At 29.8% G+C, this 14,615-nt stretch overlaps 1 protein-coding gene across 4 annotated transcripts in view; it reads right to left on the bottom strand.

The window, feature by feature from the left end:
- LOC107449406 (zinc finger MIZ domain-containing protein 1) overlaps positions 1 to 14,615 on the bottom strand; it is a 225,176-nt gene that overhangs the window by 185,459 nt on the left and 25,102 nt on the right. For all 4 annotated transcript variants that reach the window (XM_016064918.5, XM_016064919.5, XM_043052737.3 and 1 more), the window contains exon 2: positions 1,467 to 1,525. In XM_016064918.5, the coding sequence (XP_015920404.1) occupies positions 1,467 to 1,469 (3 nt within the window). In that variant the 5' untranslated portion in view covers positions 1,470 to 1,525. The remainder of the gene's footprint in view (positions 1 to 1,466; positions 1,526 to 14,615) is intronic.

Genomic DNA, 14,615 nt, shown 5'->3' with positions numbered 1-14,615 from the left:
GGTACCTAGCTCTAGACCTACCCTGTTTGTATTTTATGTCTTTTAAGAGATATTGCCGAATGGAGTAAATAGTTCGGAAACTAAATCAAAATCTAGTTTTATTAATTAAACAAAAAAATATCTAAAACACCTCCCTGCTCTATACAAAATAAGAGCTCTAATATAAAAAGGGACTGGGGGATATTCAATACCTTTTCTATCGATGTTTCATATCCCAATGTTTCATACACAGGGTGTTCCGTAATAACCACTCTAACTATGCATTTTTCAAATTCTTGTAAGATAAGAAATCAAAAAACAAGCATTTTAAGAGCTCGAAAGTAAAAAAAAAAAAAATGGTTTTCAAACTCTCACCAATCCTTATTGAGGTCAATAGGAGCTAGGGATAGATTATAATTATCTCAAATCCCATGTAGCTGAGAATGATGCTTAAAAGGTGTTTTTCAGGGAAAGGAAGATGCATTCTAGTCACACTAAAAAAGTAAATTGGTTTTTGATTATTGGTTTTGATTTCGGTCTGTTCCAGAATTGGTTGGAATTCAGAAGCACTTTACCCTCACTTAAATAGTAGTTTGCGTCCACTAATACAATAGTTCCTAAATGGTATTCCGCGAAACACGTGAAAGGCTCTCAGGGATTCCATGGGTATATATAATTTTTTTTAAACCAGCAATGACTTCTGAAACTTGTCATTAAGCTTTTATCTTGACAATAAGCCATTATTCATTAATAGTTTGGTTATTTTTATGAAATTATTCAAGTAAAACATGAATTAAAATAAAAGAAAGAAAAAGCAAGCTTTAAAAAAAAAAAAATTCTTCAGATAATTTTATGTTCAACAAATTAAGAAATAGAAAGCATTTATAAAAAAAAAATTTGCTTTAGTATTTCTCATCGAATTTTTCAATCAAAAATATAATAACCAAATTCAAAATTAAAGAATTATGTTTCTCTGATAATCATTTTCAACATTAATAACAGTTCTTTTTCGAAAAATATTAATTAGCGTATTTTATTCGTAGTCAGTTTATGCATGCACCAAAAAAAAATTCAGAATTAGTCTAGATGACTATGCTCCGACGAATTCATTCACTTGAGATAAAACCTATAATTTTAATTCTATTATTGATAAAATGATGAATGAAAAATTTCAATCTTTACATCAAATTTTATCAAAATACATAGTTTTTCTTTCTGTTAGTAAATTCACAGCTACTAATTATATTTATAAACTAAGGATTCCTCCAAAAGATGTTCGATCATTTAGGCTTCCATACCCGTAAAAGAATAGGAATCACTGCCCTAATATACATTATACATTTTTTATTTAATTTTTTACACGGATTCTAAAAAAACATGTATCAAGAACGATTATCGCGAAACAACTTGTATTGTTTTACAAAGATATAAAAAATTACAAAAAAAAATTAAATAAATAAATAATAAACATAAAGATGTTTACATACCATTTTCACGCAGCAACAACATATCCTGACGATTAGTATTTAATGGCAATCAGCATATTCTAAAAATAAACAAAAATAAAATTAATAAATAAAATTAGTTCAACGGAGGCATAAAATTAGCAAATACGTAATTAATCATTAAAAAATATAGTGCACATTCTAAGCTTCAACTTACAAATTATACAAAGAATTCAAAAATACCCACACATTTTATTTCCATATTAACAAAAATTGATTGCAAAATCGACTGTTAACTTGGTTAAATGATTTGAAATTTTCAGAAATTGCTATACAATATTCATAATGAGAATGAAACTTTAAACAATACTTTCAAACGGAAACACCGACTACAGATTTTTTTTCAATCATGTTATCACATTTGTATGCAAATTTTAATCAAAAAAAGAATACAAAATGATGATAAGCAAACAAAATTATAATCACAATAAAATATTAAGGAAACTTATCAATTTATGTTTAGTCTATAATTTTTTTTATTTACACATTTATATAACACTTGTTAGATAAGCACTCAATTGAGAACTTCCGCACATGTTTTGTATCAAGTCTTATCATGAGGATAGATAAGTCAGGAGAATAGATAAGTCGGTAATAATTTATGCAGACCGCGTCTCCTAATATTTTAATATTTTTACGTATTTTCTTTTTTTTAAATGAGAGAGTAAGTTGACAAAGTGCATGAAAAATAACCAGCGAATTGAAACTTCATATAAAAAAAGGAGGAAGAAAGAGATGTACAGTTTGCTGCTTTCTGCTCAGAAAACAAGATTATTTTAACTCATATAAATTCAAAATTAGTTACAAAGTTCATCACTAGAAGGCGCTCCTAATTGGGAAAACTGTAAAGCAATTTTTTTAAAAATAATTAACATTTTCACCAACAACGTGCCGTAATCTGAGAGCAAAGTTAACAGACGTCAGTGCAAATATTCAATTGAAACATTGTGGCATGCAGCAGAAAACATTGATTTCCATTTTTTTACAATGGATAAAAGTTAATGGATCCCTTAATAGATAAAAGTTTTAAGTAACGTTTTTGAAATTTTTGAGATTTCTAATGAAATAATACCTTATTTCAGCTTTATTTAACTAAAAAAATATTCTGAAAATCACTAATTTCATCATACTATAACAAAAACTGAGTTAAAGACCTAGTGGATAAAAGTTTTAAGAAACATTTTTGAAAAAACTGATATTTTTGAGTAACGCTCTTATTTAACTATGGAACAATTTGCCACGTCTTTAAACTTCAAAGATCTCAATGTGTAGAGGTACTTTTGGTTTTTTGTAATGGAATACGGTCTAAGTTACGTTATCAGATTACAGCAGATAAATAACATTAATAAAACCTACCTTTTGGCAGCACAGTAAAACTATGAGTATGCGACAGATGGGGAAACAATTTTAATAATAAGGATTTAAACACATCACCAATTAAAACTTTGCGAAAAAGTAAAAAAAAAAAAAAAATAGATATATATTTTTACTTAATATTTTAATTTTTCATTTATAAATGTAAAAATAAATTTCAAGTGTTAAATCAAAATACGATTTGTTCTAATATTAAACAAATTCCATAGAGTAAAATAATTTTAAAATTAGTTTAAGCGATTTAGAACGGAAAAAATAAAATACCGTGTTGACAAAGAAATAAAATTATTAATCGGAGCAGATATAGCGAGTATAATATTAACAAGAAAATTATACATTTAAGTTCAGGTCTGTTGGGTATAGAAACGAAGCTCATAAATTGCTTTTTAGGAAATTATTTATGCGATACGCATAAAATTAAGAATGAAGCTTCTCTTATTATTTGTTCTCTTCTTGTCAACGAAAGAGAAATCGCAGACTTAAAGGCGCCTTGATTTATAGGGTATTTCCGATCCTACTATGAGTCAGAATAAATTCGAGAAAAGAAACTCTTAAATATTTTGAGGAGACAATTATAAGTCAATTCTATGGGAAGATATCAAATCGAGTTACCCTTCGGTTACGAATAGTTCGCTTTTAACCAGCAATAAAAATATTGCACTTAATGCGAAAAATTCCAAAAAGAAATTAATGTAGTCTGGAAATTTTAATGCTTATTGTGAGGTTTTTGATAGTTGGTTGTCTGGAAATTATTGAAATCGTGACGGAGAATAAATTAGAAAGTGTTCATTTTTTGCCTCATAGGTCAGATGGTCCAAGAAAATTCAAGTACTAAAATAAGACCTGTATTCAATGCTAGTGCTCGAATTGCAGGTAAGCTTTCATTAAATGATTGATTTTGAGTATAATTACAGGTGTTCTAGTCAATGTGGGAGGAAATGTGGTAAGTTAAAATCAGAACTGAAACTTTTACGTTAGCGTAGGCTCGCCTCTATTGGATAACCCAGGGATAGGCAAACTACGGCCCGCGAGCTAACTGTGGCCCGCGGATAGAATTTTAACTTGCCGATCCGTGGCGAATATGAATATAAACAATATACATTATACATCCATTTTCTTGTCTACTTTGTTTAAAGTTTTGTTCTTTCTTTTTTAACAAAGTACTGATGACCTTTTTACTTTCTCTATTTTTGTTCTACAAAACATTGATGGAAATAGCTAGCGCAGACAGCTTCAATTGATAAAATATTGAAAGTAGCAATTCTTTATAGAATAGCCGTATCTTGGCACCAACGAGCGTTTGTCTTTCTCGAGGAGCAGACATGTGGAATCTAATATATGGCAGACTGCGTATTTTAAGCTCCACTGAGTGGACTTTTCTGCTGACGTGAGTTCTAACACTATTTATTGCGCATGGAAAGATTGCACACATGTAACGTTTTTGTAAATAATTAAATGTATAAAATAGCTAATGCTTGTTTGAGTTATTTGTAAAACATTTTAACCCCAAAATGGCTACTAAAAAACGCAAAATTGATTCAGAGTGTTGTGCGTTCAATGATGAATGGACTTTTTATAGATAGATTTTGAGAGTTGCAAAAATTAAATATTGTTTTACAGTTGCAAAAGATAAACCAGTATGTCTTATCTGCAATGAAGCTGTAGCAGTTTTTAACGAATGCAACATTAACCGAATACAAGAATGTTCGTCAAATGTCAGCTTTCAAGCATATGTTCAACCTATTTCTTAGTTCTGAGAGGATCTGGAAGACAGATCTCTGATCAACCCAAAGTATGTAGAGAAAATTCGTAAACTTAAATTTTTTTTTATTTACTCAATTATTTTTTTAACTCGTGATTCTTTGTTTCAGCCATGAACGATCGGTTTTGTATAAGTTTTCAATTTCAATATTCGCTTGCCAAATTGACATAAAATGAAAAGCTTTCTGCGAACACAAAATCTCAACTAAAAAACTTTCTGAAAGCCATTAATTAACCATTTTGTCGCCAACTATTTGGCGAAATTTGTTTGAAAATTACCTATTTTTTTAAAAATGATTTAATTTTTATGAATATAATGATTCCTATCACACGGGTGAGTTTGAAAAAAAAAGAAGCTAGAAATAGAAATCCAAAATTGCTATATGTAAAAGCACTTTTTAAATAATTAGAAAAATGCCGGAAAATTAAGCAGGAATGTATGTAGGAAGCATTTGTCCACAGAATTTTATCAACGTTTATCTAAAAGCATCAATGCGAGATTTTATTTATTTATTTAAAATTTGTGAACATGAATATAAATGTGTGGTTTTTAAATCACGCGAATACGAATCTCGATATTCAATTTTAAAATCGCACGAATAAGCATCTCGATATTTGATCTTGAAATCGCATGAATAGGAATCTCGATGTGCGATTTTAAAATCGCGTGAATGCAAATTAAATATTTGGCTTTAAAATCGCGTGAATGCGAATTCCATTGCATAATTTTTAAGTTATTTGAACACAAATAATATCGGTTTTTTTTAACGCGATATATGATGTAATATCATAAAAATACGAAACACGATGTGGGATTTTAAGTCAAATCAATGTAATTTTAAAACGTGTTTGGGTAGGTAGAATAAAGCATGAAAATGAATCATTTTTCTTTCTTGGGTATTTGAAAACGATTAACTTTCTTCGAAAAAGCTGATTTTTTTTTATTTACTTTTTTTTTCCTAATTGAAAAAAAAAAAAGCTGAAGACACTCAACCAGCATGGCTGAAAATCAAACGCAGAAAAATCGCGGGAAAAGTATGGCTGTACGAAGCAGTAAAAGAAATTCTCATATCAATCTCTGTCAGAGAGACCTGGGCGTTAGATTGAGTATAATTTTGATTGTTTTTTCTTCTTTTTTGTAAAACTAAAAACACCCCCGATTGTTTGAGACGAATTTCCCGCGGTGTTCGTACATTATACTTAACTTTCGATAGCTTTTTATTGTTATTATTTTTCTTATTTTCTTTGGAATATTCATCGCCCCCGGCTCACCTTACTGAGCGAAAAAACTTTACGAATAAAATTAAGATCCCAACTTAATAAATAAAATTTAAGGTAATTGCGAACGTTATAACCTATATAAGACTATATTTAAAATACTTGATTAGAGGAATGAAGATTCTTAATCGTTTCATCATTTAACTTAAATTAAGCTCTATGTCTGACAGTTAAATTAGCAATCCATGTGCTACATTTAGTCTAGTTATGATTCGTTTCTGGCCTACATAGATAAGCTGAAAATGAATGAAATAAGTCAAGTTAGGGTTTACTTCGATTATAGGTTGGATTTAAATATAATCTGAGGTTTCAAAACTCATATCTGGTTTATAAAAAGTACTGATTTCCGGAAACCCCAGGATTCCTTAGATAGAATACTATTTGGGTACCGTTGCGCTATATTGTTCTCTACTCTATACTCCTTAAGAAATCAGAGATAGAAGGATTTTGGAGTACGATTTATGCTATTTTCCTCTTTACTCAAGTTATGTCACTTCTTCATTCACTCATATCACCTTGTCTACGCACACTGTCCTTTCCAATCATATTTGTTTCTCGTGGTGAAAACAATTTCATAAAAAAAAATTATATTTGTTGTTGCTTATCCTCTTAAATCTGGCATATGTCAGATAAGCTTCAGAAGCTCGCTGGCCGCAAGGAAATCCGCAACAAAAAGGGGATCTGAGGTAAGATCCACTATTCACCTTAGAAAATCCAAGGCAAATCAGAATATGCTTGCGAGGGTGCTTGAAAACAGCATTTTCTGTAAGAAGGGAAGATCTTTCTGCCTCCCTCAAAAGTAAGGCACTTAAGACGGTCACTTGCTAATTTGGCCAAAACAGTCTGGGTTCCTCGGTCCGATAAAATCAATTATTCACTAAACTCTCTACTACATTGATAGCAATTGGCTCACTCCTAAAGTCAGAGCATATGTGATGACTATTTTTGTAGTAACTTTTTATGTTGCAAACCTTTTCCTAAAGGACTTGAAGGATTCCAGAATTAAAATGAACTCTGGGTAAGATGACTTTTTTTAAATTTTTTTTTTCTTCTTTCTTTTATTCTTTTTTTTATTTTTTTTACTCTTTTTGTTTTACCCATTGGCAAAATGAATCTTGGTTTGGATTTCATGGCATCCTCACTTTTCAAGAGTAATAGTAAACAGTGCGCATGCGTTGCTAAGGTAACCGCTGCTGTTAGATAGTTTTTTTTAGAATTTTATTTTTTCACTTTTAATTTTGTTATGCATTAAGTTGGTGAGTTTATTTTTGAGAAATGGAACCAGAGAAATTCCATAAATACTTCTTGAGTTGTGAATAAAGGAGAATTTCATCATTTGAACGATATTTTCGTTTTTATTGTTTTAATGAAGAATCAGAAACTCTAACCGACAGTTCAAACTGGGTAATTTTCAATACTAATTCAGGTGAATATCACAAATAAAGAGGGTCCAAACTGATTAACACGGTCCCAAAAGTTGTAAAATGTAGCAAGAAAAAAACGATGCCAAGGCTTGAACTTACCGAGGCTGAAAAAGCCAAAGAGCGTAGGTTGAGAGAATTGAACTCTCCGTTGAGCGAATGGTGACTCTCCGAACCCCTTTCATGCAAATACGAGAACTGGGTGTTGATCACCAGGTTAGGGATAAAAGGATCCATTGTCAACATACCCAATAACTTGCACAAGATCGTAAACTGTCTTCCACGCTATATAAATTATTCATTCCACTATTCATGTAAAATTGAAAGAAAAAAAAGCTTAGCTTTCAAATCATATTTCATGTATGAACTTGTGACTCCGAAACAGGTGTATGAAGCAGCTTACAATCTCCATCAAACACCATTGTACCAATCCGAAAATGTTAACATTGATCTCGATTGGCTGATTTATGTCTATTCAGTAATCAATATATTTTACACAGAATGTGTCTGAGCTGCATTCAAATATGTCTTCGAAATTGGGTACCGAGCAATTCAGTATTAACAATTAAAGATGTCCAAGATGAAAACACAATAAAGTTGCTTTTCCAAAAAAATAATTAGACAACAACCATTTTGCCAATGAGTAACCGGCGATCACAATTTTTTTTATTTTGCAGTGAATCGTATTTTACATTTTGATAGTTTTCCTAACCCTAAACACTTAAGTAAAACAAAAATTTAAATTCTACTAATCAATAAATCATAGAAATTGTAACACAAACAATAAATATGAAAATAATTTCTCCAAACATTTTGTATGCCAATCAAAACAATCAATTCACTGAAAATAAAAATTTATCCAGAAAAAAAAAATTCGGTAACAGCAAATAAGTTTTCGAAATGTAAAAATAAAAATAACTGTTAAACAATGAAAATAAGATCAATGCAAAAAATAATTATTATTTATTTTTTTGGAATTTATATGTTAGTGCAAATATAAATTCGATAATCTAACAGATTTCTTTTTAGTATGCCAGACTATTTTTTTTATATAATTAAAACATATATTTTGTTTATTACTAGAGCGTCAGTTTAATCGATGTTTCATCTGCGTTAAAGAATTAACCAAGAAAAACACTTCTACACTTCGCTTAAAAAGCATATACCGTTCAATTAAAAAATTTAAATAAATACAATCAAACTAGATTTTAAAAAAAACTACTTACGAATAAATGGTCTACAGTTCGAAGGTAAGACCAAGACCCAACTACATCAGGATTTGAAAAATTCTGAAACAATCTAGAAGACGGGTTTCACCAAAGTGTCGAGGGACTAAACGCAGATCAATTCCAAAACCCCAAACTGGCAAACCACATACTCAAATCATATTTCATCAGTAATAAAAAGTCGATGAAGTGCTCTCTAAAGTGGATGGTTTCAATATATAGCCGTCGGCAGGCAACTATGACATGATCTCAAAACTCAAACGTCACACAAGCGCAGCCGGATTAAGGCAAATGCGCCATCAACATAACTTTTCCATTATCTGTAGTCAATGCACTTTAAGTGCCTCCATTACATTTTACCAAATTCAATTTTAGATCTTAGTTAAAATATCTCCCGGATTTATGCGCTATCCATTAATTGCTCTTTCAGCTCTGTAACGTATAATCTCGTTTAAATATAAAACTTAATTTTCTTAAGACATAAAGTGGTATTGACAACGCGTTGCTATCAGCAAGATGATATAGTATGAAGTTTCAATAAAATCTGATTATCTTAACCAGTCCCGAGTTCTTTTGTTTATTTTTTTCGATCAGCTAGCTATTTTCCATGCATTACTCATTGCAACTTCAGGGAATTAGTTCTGCAGTTAAAATGCTGAAGATTTTAAGAGCTAAAAGAGTCACTTGACCTTAAAATTATGTAGGGAAAAATAAATTTGTTCGTAAATTGAAATGTTGCCTTCAAGAAATATTGAGTTAAATGCAAATATTGCATTAAAAAGGTGAACAATAAAAAGAAATGAATTCAACTAAATAAATAGATAATCTATCGAGATTTCAATTTTAATTAAACTTCATCAATGCTGATTGATTATTTTATTACTTTTTTTCTAAAAACTTTCCTCCTGTAGATTTTTTAACATTTATTTTTTTCATATTCCTTAGTGCTCTTCACCAGATGATTACAATATAGTGGTTTAACACTTTCATGCAACATCCTGCACGTTTATGCACATATGTTCAGCGCAGTACAGTTTCAACTGAACAATATGGTATCACTCAGATCCTAGCTAAATTAAACACTTTTTTCAAAAAAATCTTTTGAAAAACTGGATAATTATTGGATAAATTTAAGACAAATCCATTCTTGTCATTTTTTAACTGAATGAAAGCAAGCAAGCAGTTAGAAAGCAGCATTCTTATAAGTTTTCAAATAATCTTTATAACAATGTGCTGTAAAGTTTTCAAGCGAATTTCGTACGACTTATCACTCGAACAAATCAGTATAATATTAGTTAAAACACATTTTTTTTAAAACTTTTACATATAAGTTTTTGAAGTGAGTAGGTATGTACTTTATTTACGACGCACTAAAGCTGCACAATGGACAATCGGCAACAGTCTGGGAAACATCCCCGAGGATGATTCGAAAACATGCCAGCAAAATTTTGATCCTCTGCAGAGAAGATCGCTCCTCCGATTTGGTAGGACGACATGAGCGCGATGTCGAGCACTTTAAGGTGGAACAATTTAACAAGGACCGACCCCGCCACCCAGGGCTGGACTACCCATTAGGGCAGACTAGGCCAAGGCCTGGGACCCCCAATGACTAGGGGCCCCCTTAAAATGAATTTTTTGAAAATAAATTTTAAAAAATTAAGAAAAACAATGATTTTTTAAAATGTTATGATTTTTTAGTTCTAATTTAATAAAATAAAGTAAAATTTAATTTATCATTATCTATTTTTATTTTAAATATGCTTTCTTAAATGAAAAGATACATAAATATTTTTATATTTGTATAAATAAAAAATATACGAAAAAAAATTTTAATCTAAGGGCCCCAAAAATTTGAATGGCCTAGGCTAGGGCCCCGAGTACGCTTAATACGGCCATGCCGCCACCCTCGATCCATATGCAGGCTGATCAAAGGGGTCACCCACCCGCTTACTAACCGCAGCCAGTGACTTCGGTGATCAACTGGAACCAGTGTCTTTACGAGTCCCCTATGGGACATGAATTTTTGAAAGATACAATTATTGGATAAATCAGAAAAGGAAAAATGAATTCCAATTTTCATTATTTTTTTAATTATTTAAACTGATAAAAATAACATAAATCAATAAAAAAGCTTTTTTTTTTTTTTTTTTTTTTGCAAAATTAAATTATATAAAATTATAGGCTTATGTATATTTTTTTGCCCATTTTAATGTTTGAAGTAATATGATTCATAAAACTATGGAATGTAAAGTTTAAATAAGCCTTTCATGTTACATCACTAAATTTAGCAAAACTTTTTCGCAGGCATTAGGCTTTGATTCCAATAATGAAGATACATATTTCCCCCCCCTTGCTTATTTATAAATATTTTTTCGATATATTCTGGATGTTCCTTCTATAAAAATTAAAAAAAAGAGATTCCATTTTGTTTTGCCTTGAACAAGAAAGAATTTTAAACATTTTTTTCTTTTAAATTTAATAAACCACAATAAAGAAGGAACGTTATAATACTACACGCTATAATAAAGACCTCTCCAGAGCAACTGAATGACTGTTCTTATAGAAATCGCAGGTATTCGTCTCATACAACAACGTTCCCTATAGTTCGTTGCGATCACGAATAGTAAGAAGTATTCTAATTTTTAATCTCTCCAGCTTCTTTGAAACATTTCATTTTTAGTACTCGCTGTTTGTTCTATTATTATTACTTTTATTAAAGGGCAAAAATTAAGGTATAGATAGATTTAAGAACAATAAAAAATATATTAAATTTTTATTTCAAAACTTAAACCAATTTTTGAAAAAATTGTGATAGCGTTACCCATTGGCAAAATGGTTGTCGTCTAATTTTTTTTTTGGAAAAGCACCTTTATTGTGTATTCATCTTGGACATCTTTAATTGTTAATCCTGAACTGCTCGGTACACAATTTCGCAGACATATTTGAATACAGCTCAGACACATTCTGTGTAAATTCTTTTGATGACTGAATAGCTTTTCGGTAGGGTTCACTTTGATACTTTAGTGAGGGACGGGATTTATGCTTGCGTTTGCAAACGGAATCCTTTCGTTTTTCCGTTTGTGTGTAACGCTTAACACTTTAACACAGATGGGAAACTGGTGTCCCAGTGTTTCTTTTAAACGGTGAAAATATATTTGGATACAAAGAAAAATATATTTTTAATTATAAAAAACAGCTTAATAGTTACTAAAAATCTGTTAGATTATCGGAATTATATTTGTACTAAATCCTAAAATTTTTAAAAAAAATTATTCAAATTTATAAATTTAGCAATAACTAATATTATAAATGAAAGAAATTTCAATGATGAATAACTGTTTCGCTTAGATCTAAATAACTTCAAATAAGTGAAAATTTAAAAAATTAATAGTTCGGAAGTGAGTCGTGTTTAGAAGGTAGTACCTTTAACGCAGAAAAAAACACCGGTGTTTCATGGTGTATTTCATAACCATAAATTATTAAAATGCTAAATATAACATATTTCACTTATTTTGGTAATTAATTTGGTTTCAAAATAATGAAAAAAGTTTGAGAAATATGTTTAATAAAAATTTTGCATCAAATTGTTTGAATAGTCGTTTGATTTTCAAAATAATTAAAATTTGAAAGTGCGATTTCTAAAAATTTTATTACAGTGGGCTTTATTCAACAAATTTATTTGAAATCTTGGTTTTTGTCGTTTTAAATAAAATGAAAATATACAATACAAGAATAAAGGAAAATCGCACAAATAGTTTCGGAGATCTCAGTGGGACGAATCTTTTGATTTTATTGATGTTAAGATTTGTATGTGTCAGTGTCGTCTATAATACAATTGATATTAATTGTTTTAACTTCATCAATAATTCATATTTTAACAAATAATTTTGGTGTCTTTTCTTTGGTTTAGAAGTTGTAATAGTTTGATACGTTTCGCTTTTTCTCAGCTATGAAGTTTTAGAGATTTTTTTCCTTCAGCTATAAGGTTTTAAAGATTTATCATACATACTGCAAGAATTCATAGAATTCGATTGTAGGGGGGAAAACGTTCTGGGTAGTCAGTTAAGAAATAATAACATTATAGAAGTTAAAAAGACAAGATCTAAAATAAGCAGACTTAGAAAAAATGAAAAACTCTCTGCGAACACAAATTCTCAATTTAAAAACTTTCTTCACACAATGATTATTCCTTGTAACTAGAAAATCACGGAATTTTTTAAAAAGGTTAAATTTTTATAGAACTCCATTGATCCATACAATAGGGATGAGTTTCTTAAAAAACCATAGAAGCTGAAAACCAAAAATGTTAGGTGCAAAAAAAAAAAAAAAAAAAAAAAAAACACTTTTTAAATAATTGAAAAAATACCTTAAATTAGAGAAAGAAAAATGTGTATGTAAGGAGCATTTATCCACAAAATGTTATCAACGTTTTATTAAGAATACCGATGCGAGATTTCATTTATTTCTTTAAATCGTGTGAATATGAATCTCAATGGGTGATTTTTAAATCACACGAATGCGAATTTCGACATTTGATATAAAAAATTGCGTGAGTACGAATCTAGATGTTTGATTTTAAAATCGCGTTAATGCGAATATCGATGATTAATTTTAAAATCGAGTAAACACGGATTTCGATGTTTCATTTTAAAATCGCGTGAAAACGAATCTCGATCGTGATTATGAATTCCGATGCATTATTTTAAAGTTATTTGAATACGAATCATAATAGTGGCTTTTAAATCACGAACGAATACGAAACGCGATATTTGATATAAAATAGTAAAAATACGAAATACGATGCGCGATCTTAAATCACGTAAATAGTAATCACGATGTGTGATTTTAAATAATGTGAATGTAATTTTAAATAGTGTTTGCTTTGGTAGGATAAGACGAAAAAATGAATTTTTTTTTCACTGATTTTGAAAAAGGCAAACTTTTTTTAAAAGGGGCGGTTTTTTTTCTTCTTTTTTCTTTTCTTTTTTTTCTTCTTACCTTTTTTCAGTACAAGTAAAAAATTTTCCGCGAAGGTGACAAATTCTCCGCCAACGGCGTTGGTGTACATTTTACCGGCCTGAATGTAAGTTATCTATTTTCAAATTTCATATAAAATAATATAGATTATTTAAAGTCAACCGAAGGAATTGAAAGTATTAAATATAAAAAATCTACTAACCTATAGCCTTTAGACACAAAATAGCAACCAAATAGTCTTCATACTATCAGCACGCGTGCGACGATGTCACGATGAAAACAAACCAAAAAAAAAAACTTCGACCTTGTCTTTCGGACAAAATTTGACCTTGAATTGCTAGCATTCGATCCCAGATATCATAAAAAAAGCGTAGAGTGGTTTAGAATGCGAAGGAAATCGGAGAATTACTATCAAAATGCAATGAAGAAGTTGCAGGTGCAAAGAGGGTTATAACTGTTACCCCATGTGTCATCAGCACTACTGTCCATTCTATTTTAAGCACAACGTCTTTTATAACTTCTCGTTTCCCACTTCTGGGAAAAGCAACGGCTTTCAGTAAATATCATAAATTATAAAGATAGTTTCCAGAATTCTTGACATAAATCATTAAGTTTTCGGAATGACGATCTTTTAATTCCAATGTTTCTTTTAAAATCTAATTGTTAAAATACATATTTATTTCATTTCTTAAATTATTTTTATTCATATTATTTTTTCCCCTTCTTTGGGCTACAAATAATTCAACCGAAAAAAAAAAAAGAAAATTTGTTATTTTTATAACAAATTTTTTTTTTTTTTAAATTTACTAATTTTACCTATTTATTATCACTATTATCATAATATTTTTTTTTCTTCCTTTTGCTCTATAATTTAAACACAAGTAGACAACATAAACATCCATTCTCTGATTTAAAAATTTCTCAAACAATTAAGAAAATATAGAGTGATAAGTAGGACTAGAATGGTGACACCAGGGATTGTTAATAAACCAGACTATTTTTGACACCAGTGATTGTTAATTAATTTAGATTAAATAATCTATGCATATTTTATTCGTCGTTAAACAGCTGACCCAATTTTCGGTTTTACGACT

The sequence above is a fragment of the Parasteatoda tepidariorum genome, chromosome 1 (assembly GCF_982258835.1).
Source record: "Parasteatoda tepidariorum strain Cologne lab strain chromosome 1, Ptep-v5.0, whole genome shotgun sequence".
Taxonomy (NCBI): domain Eukaryota; kingdom Metazoa; phylum Arthropoda; class Arachnida; order Araneae; family Theridiidae; genus Parasteatoda; species Parasteatoda tepidariorum.
The sequence above is the reverse complement of the archived record's forward strand: the minus strand, read 5'-3'. Positions and strand labels throughout refer to the sequence as shown.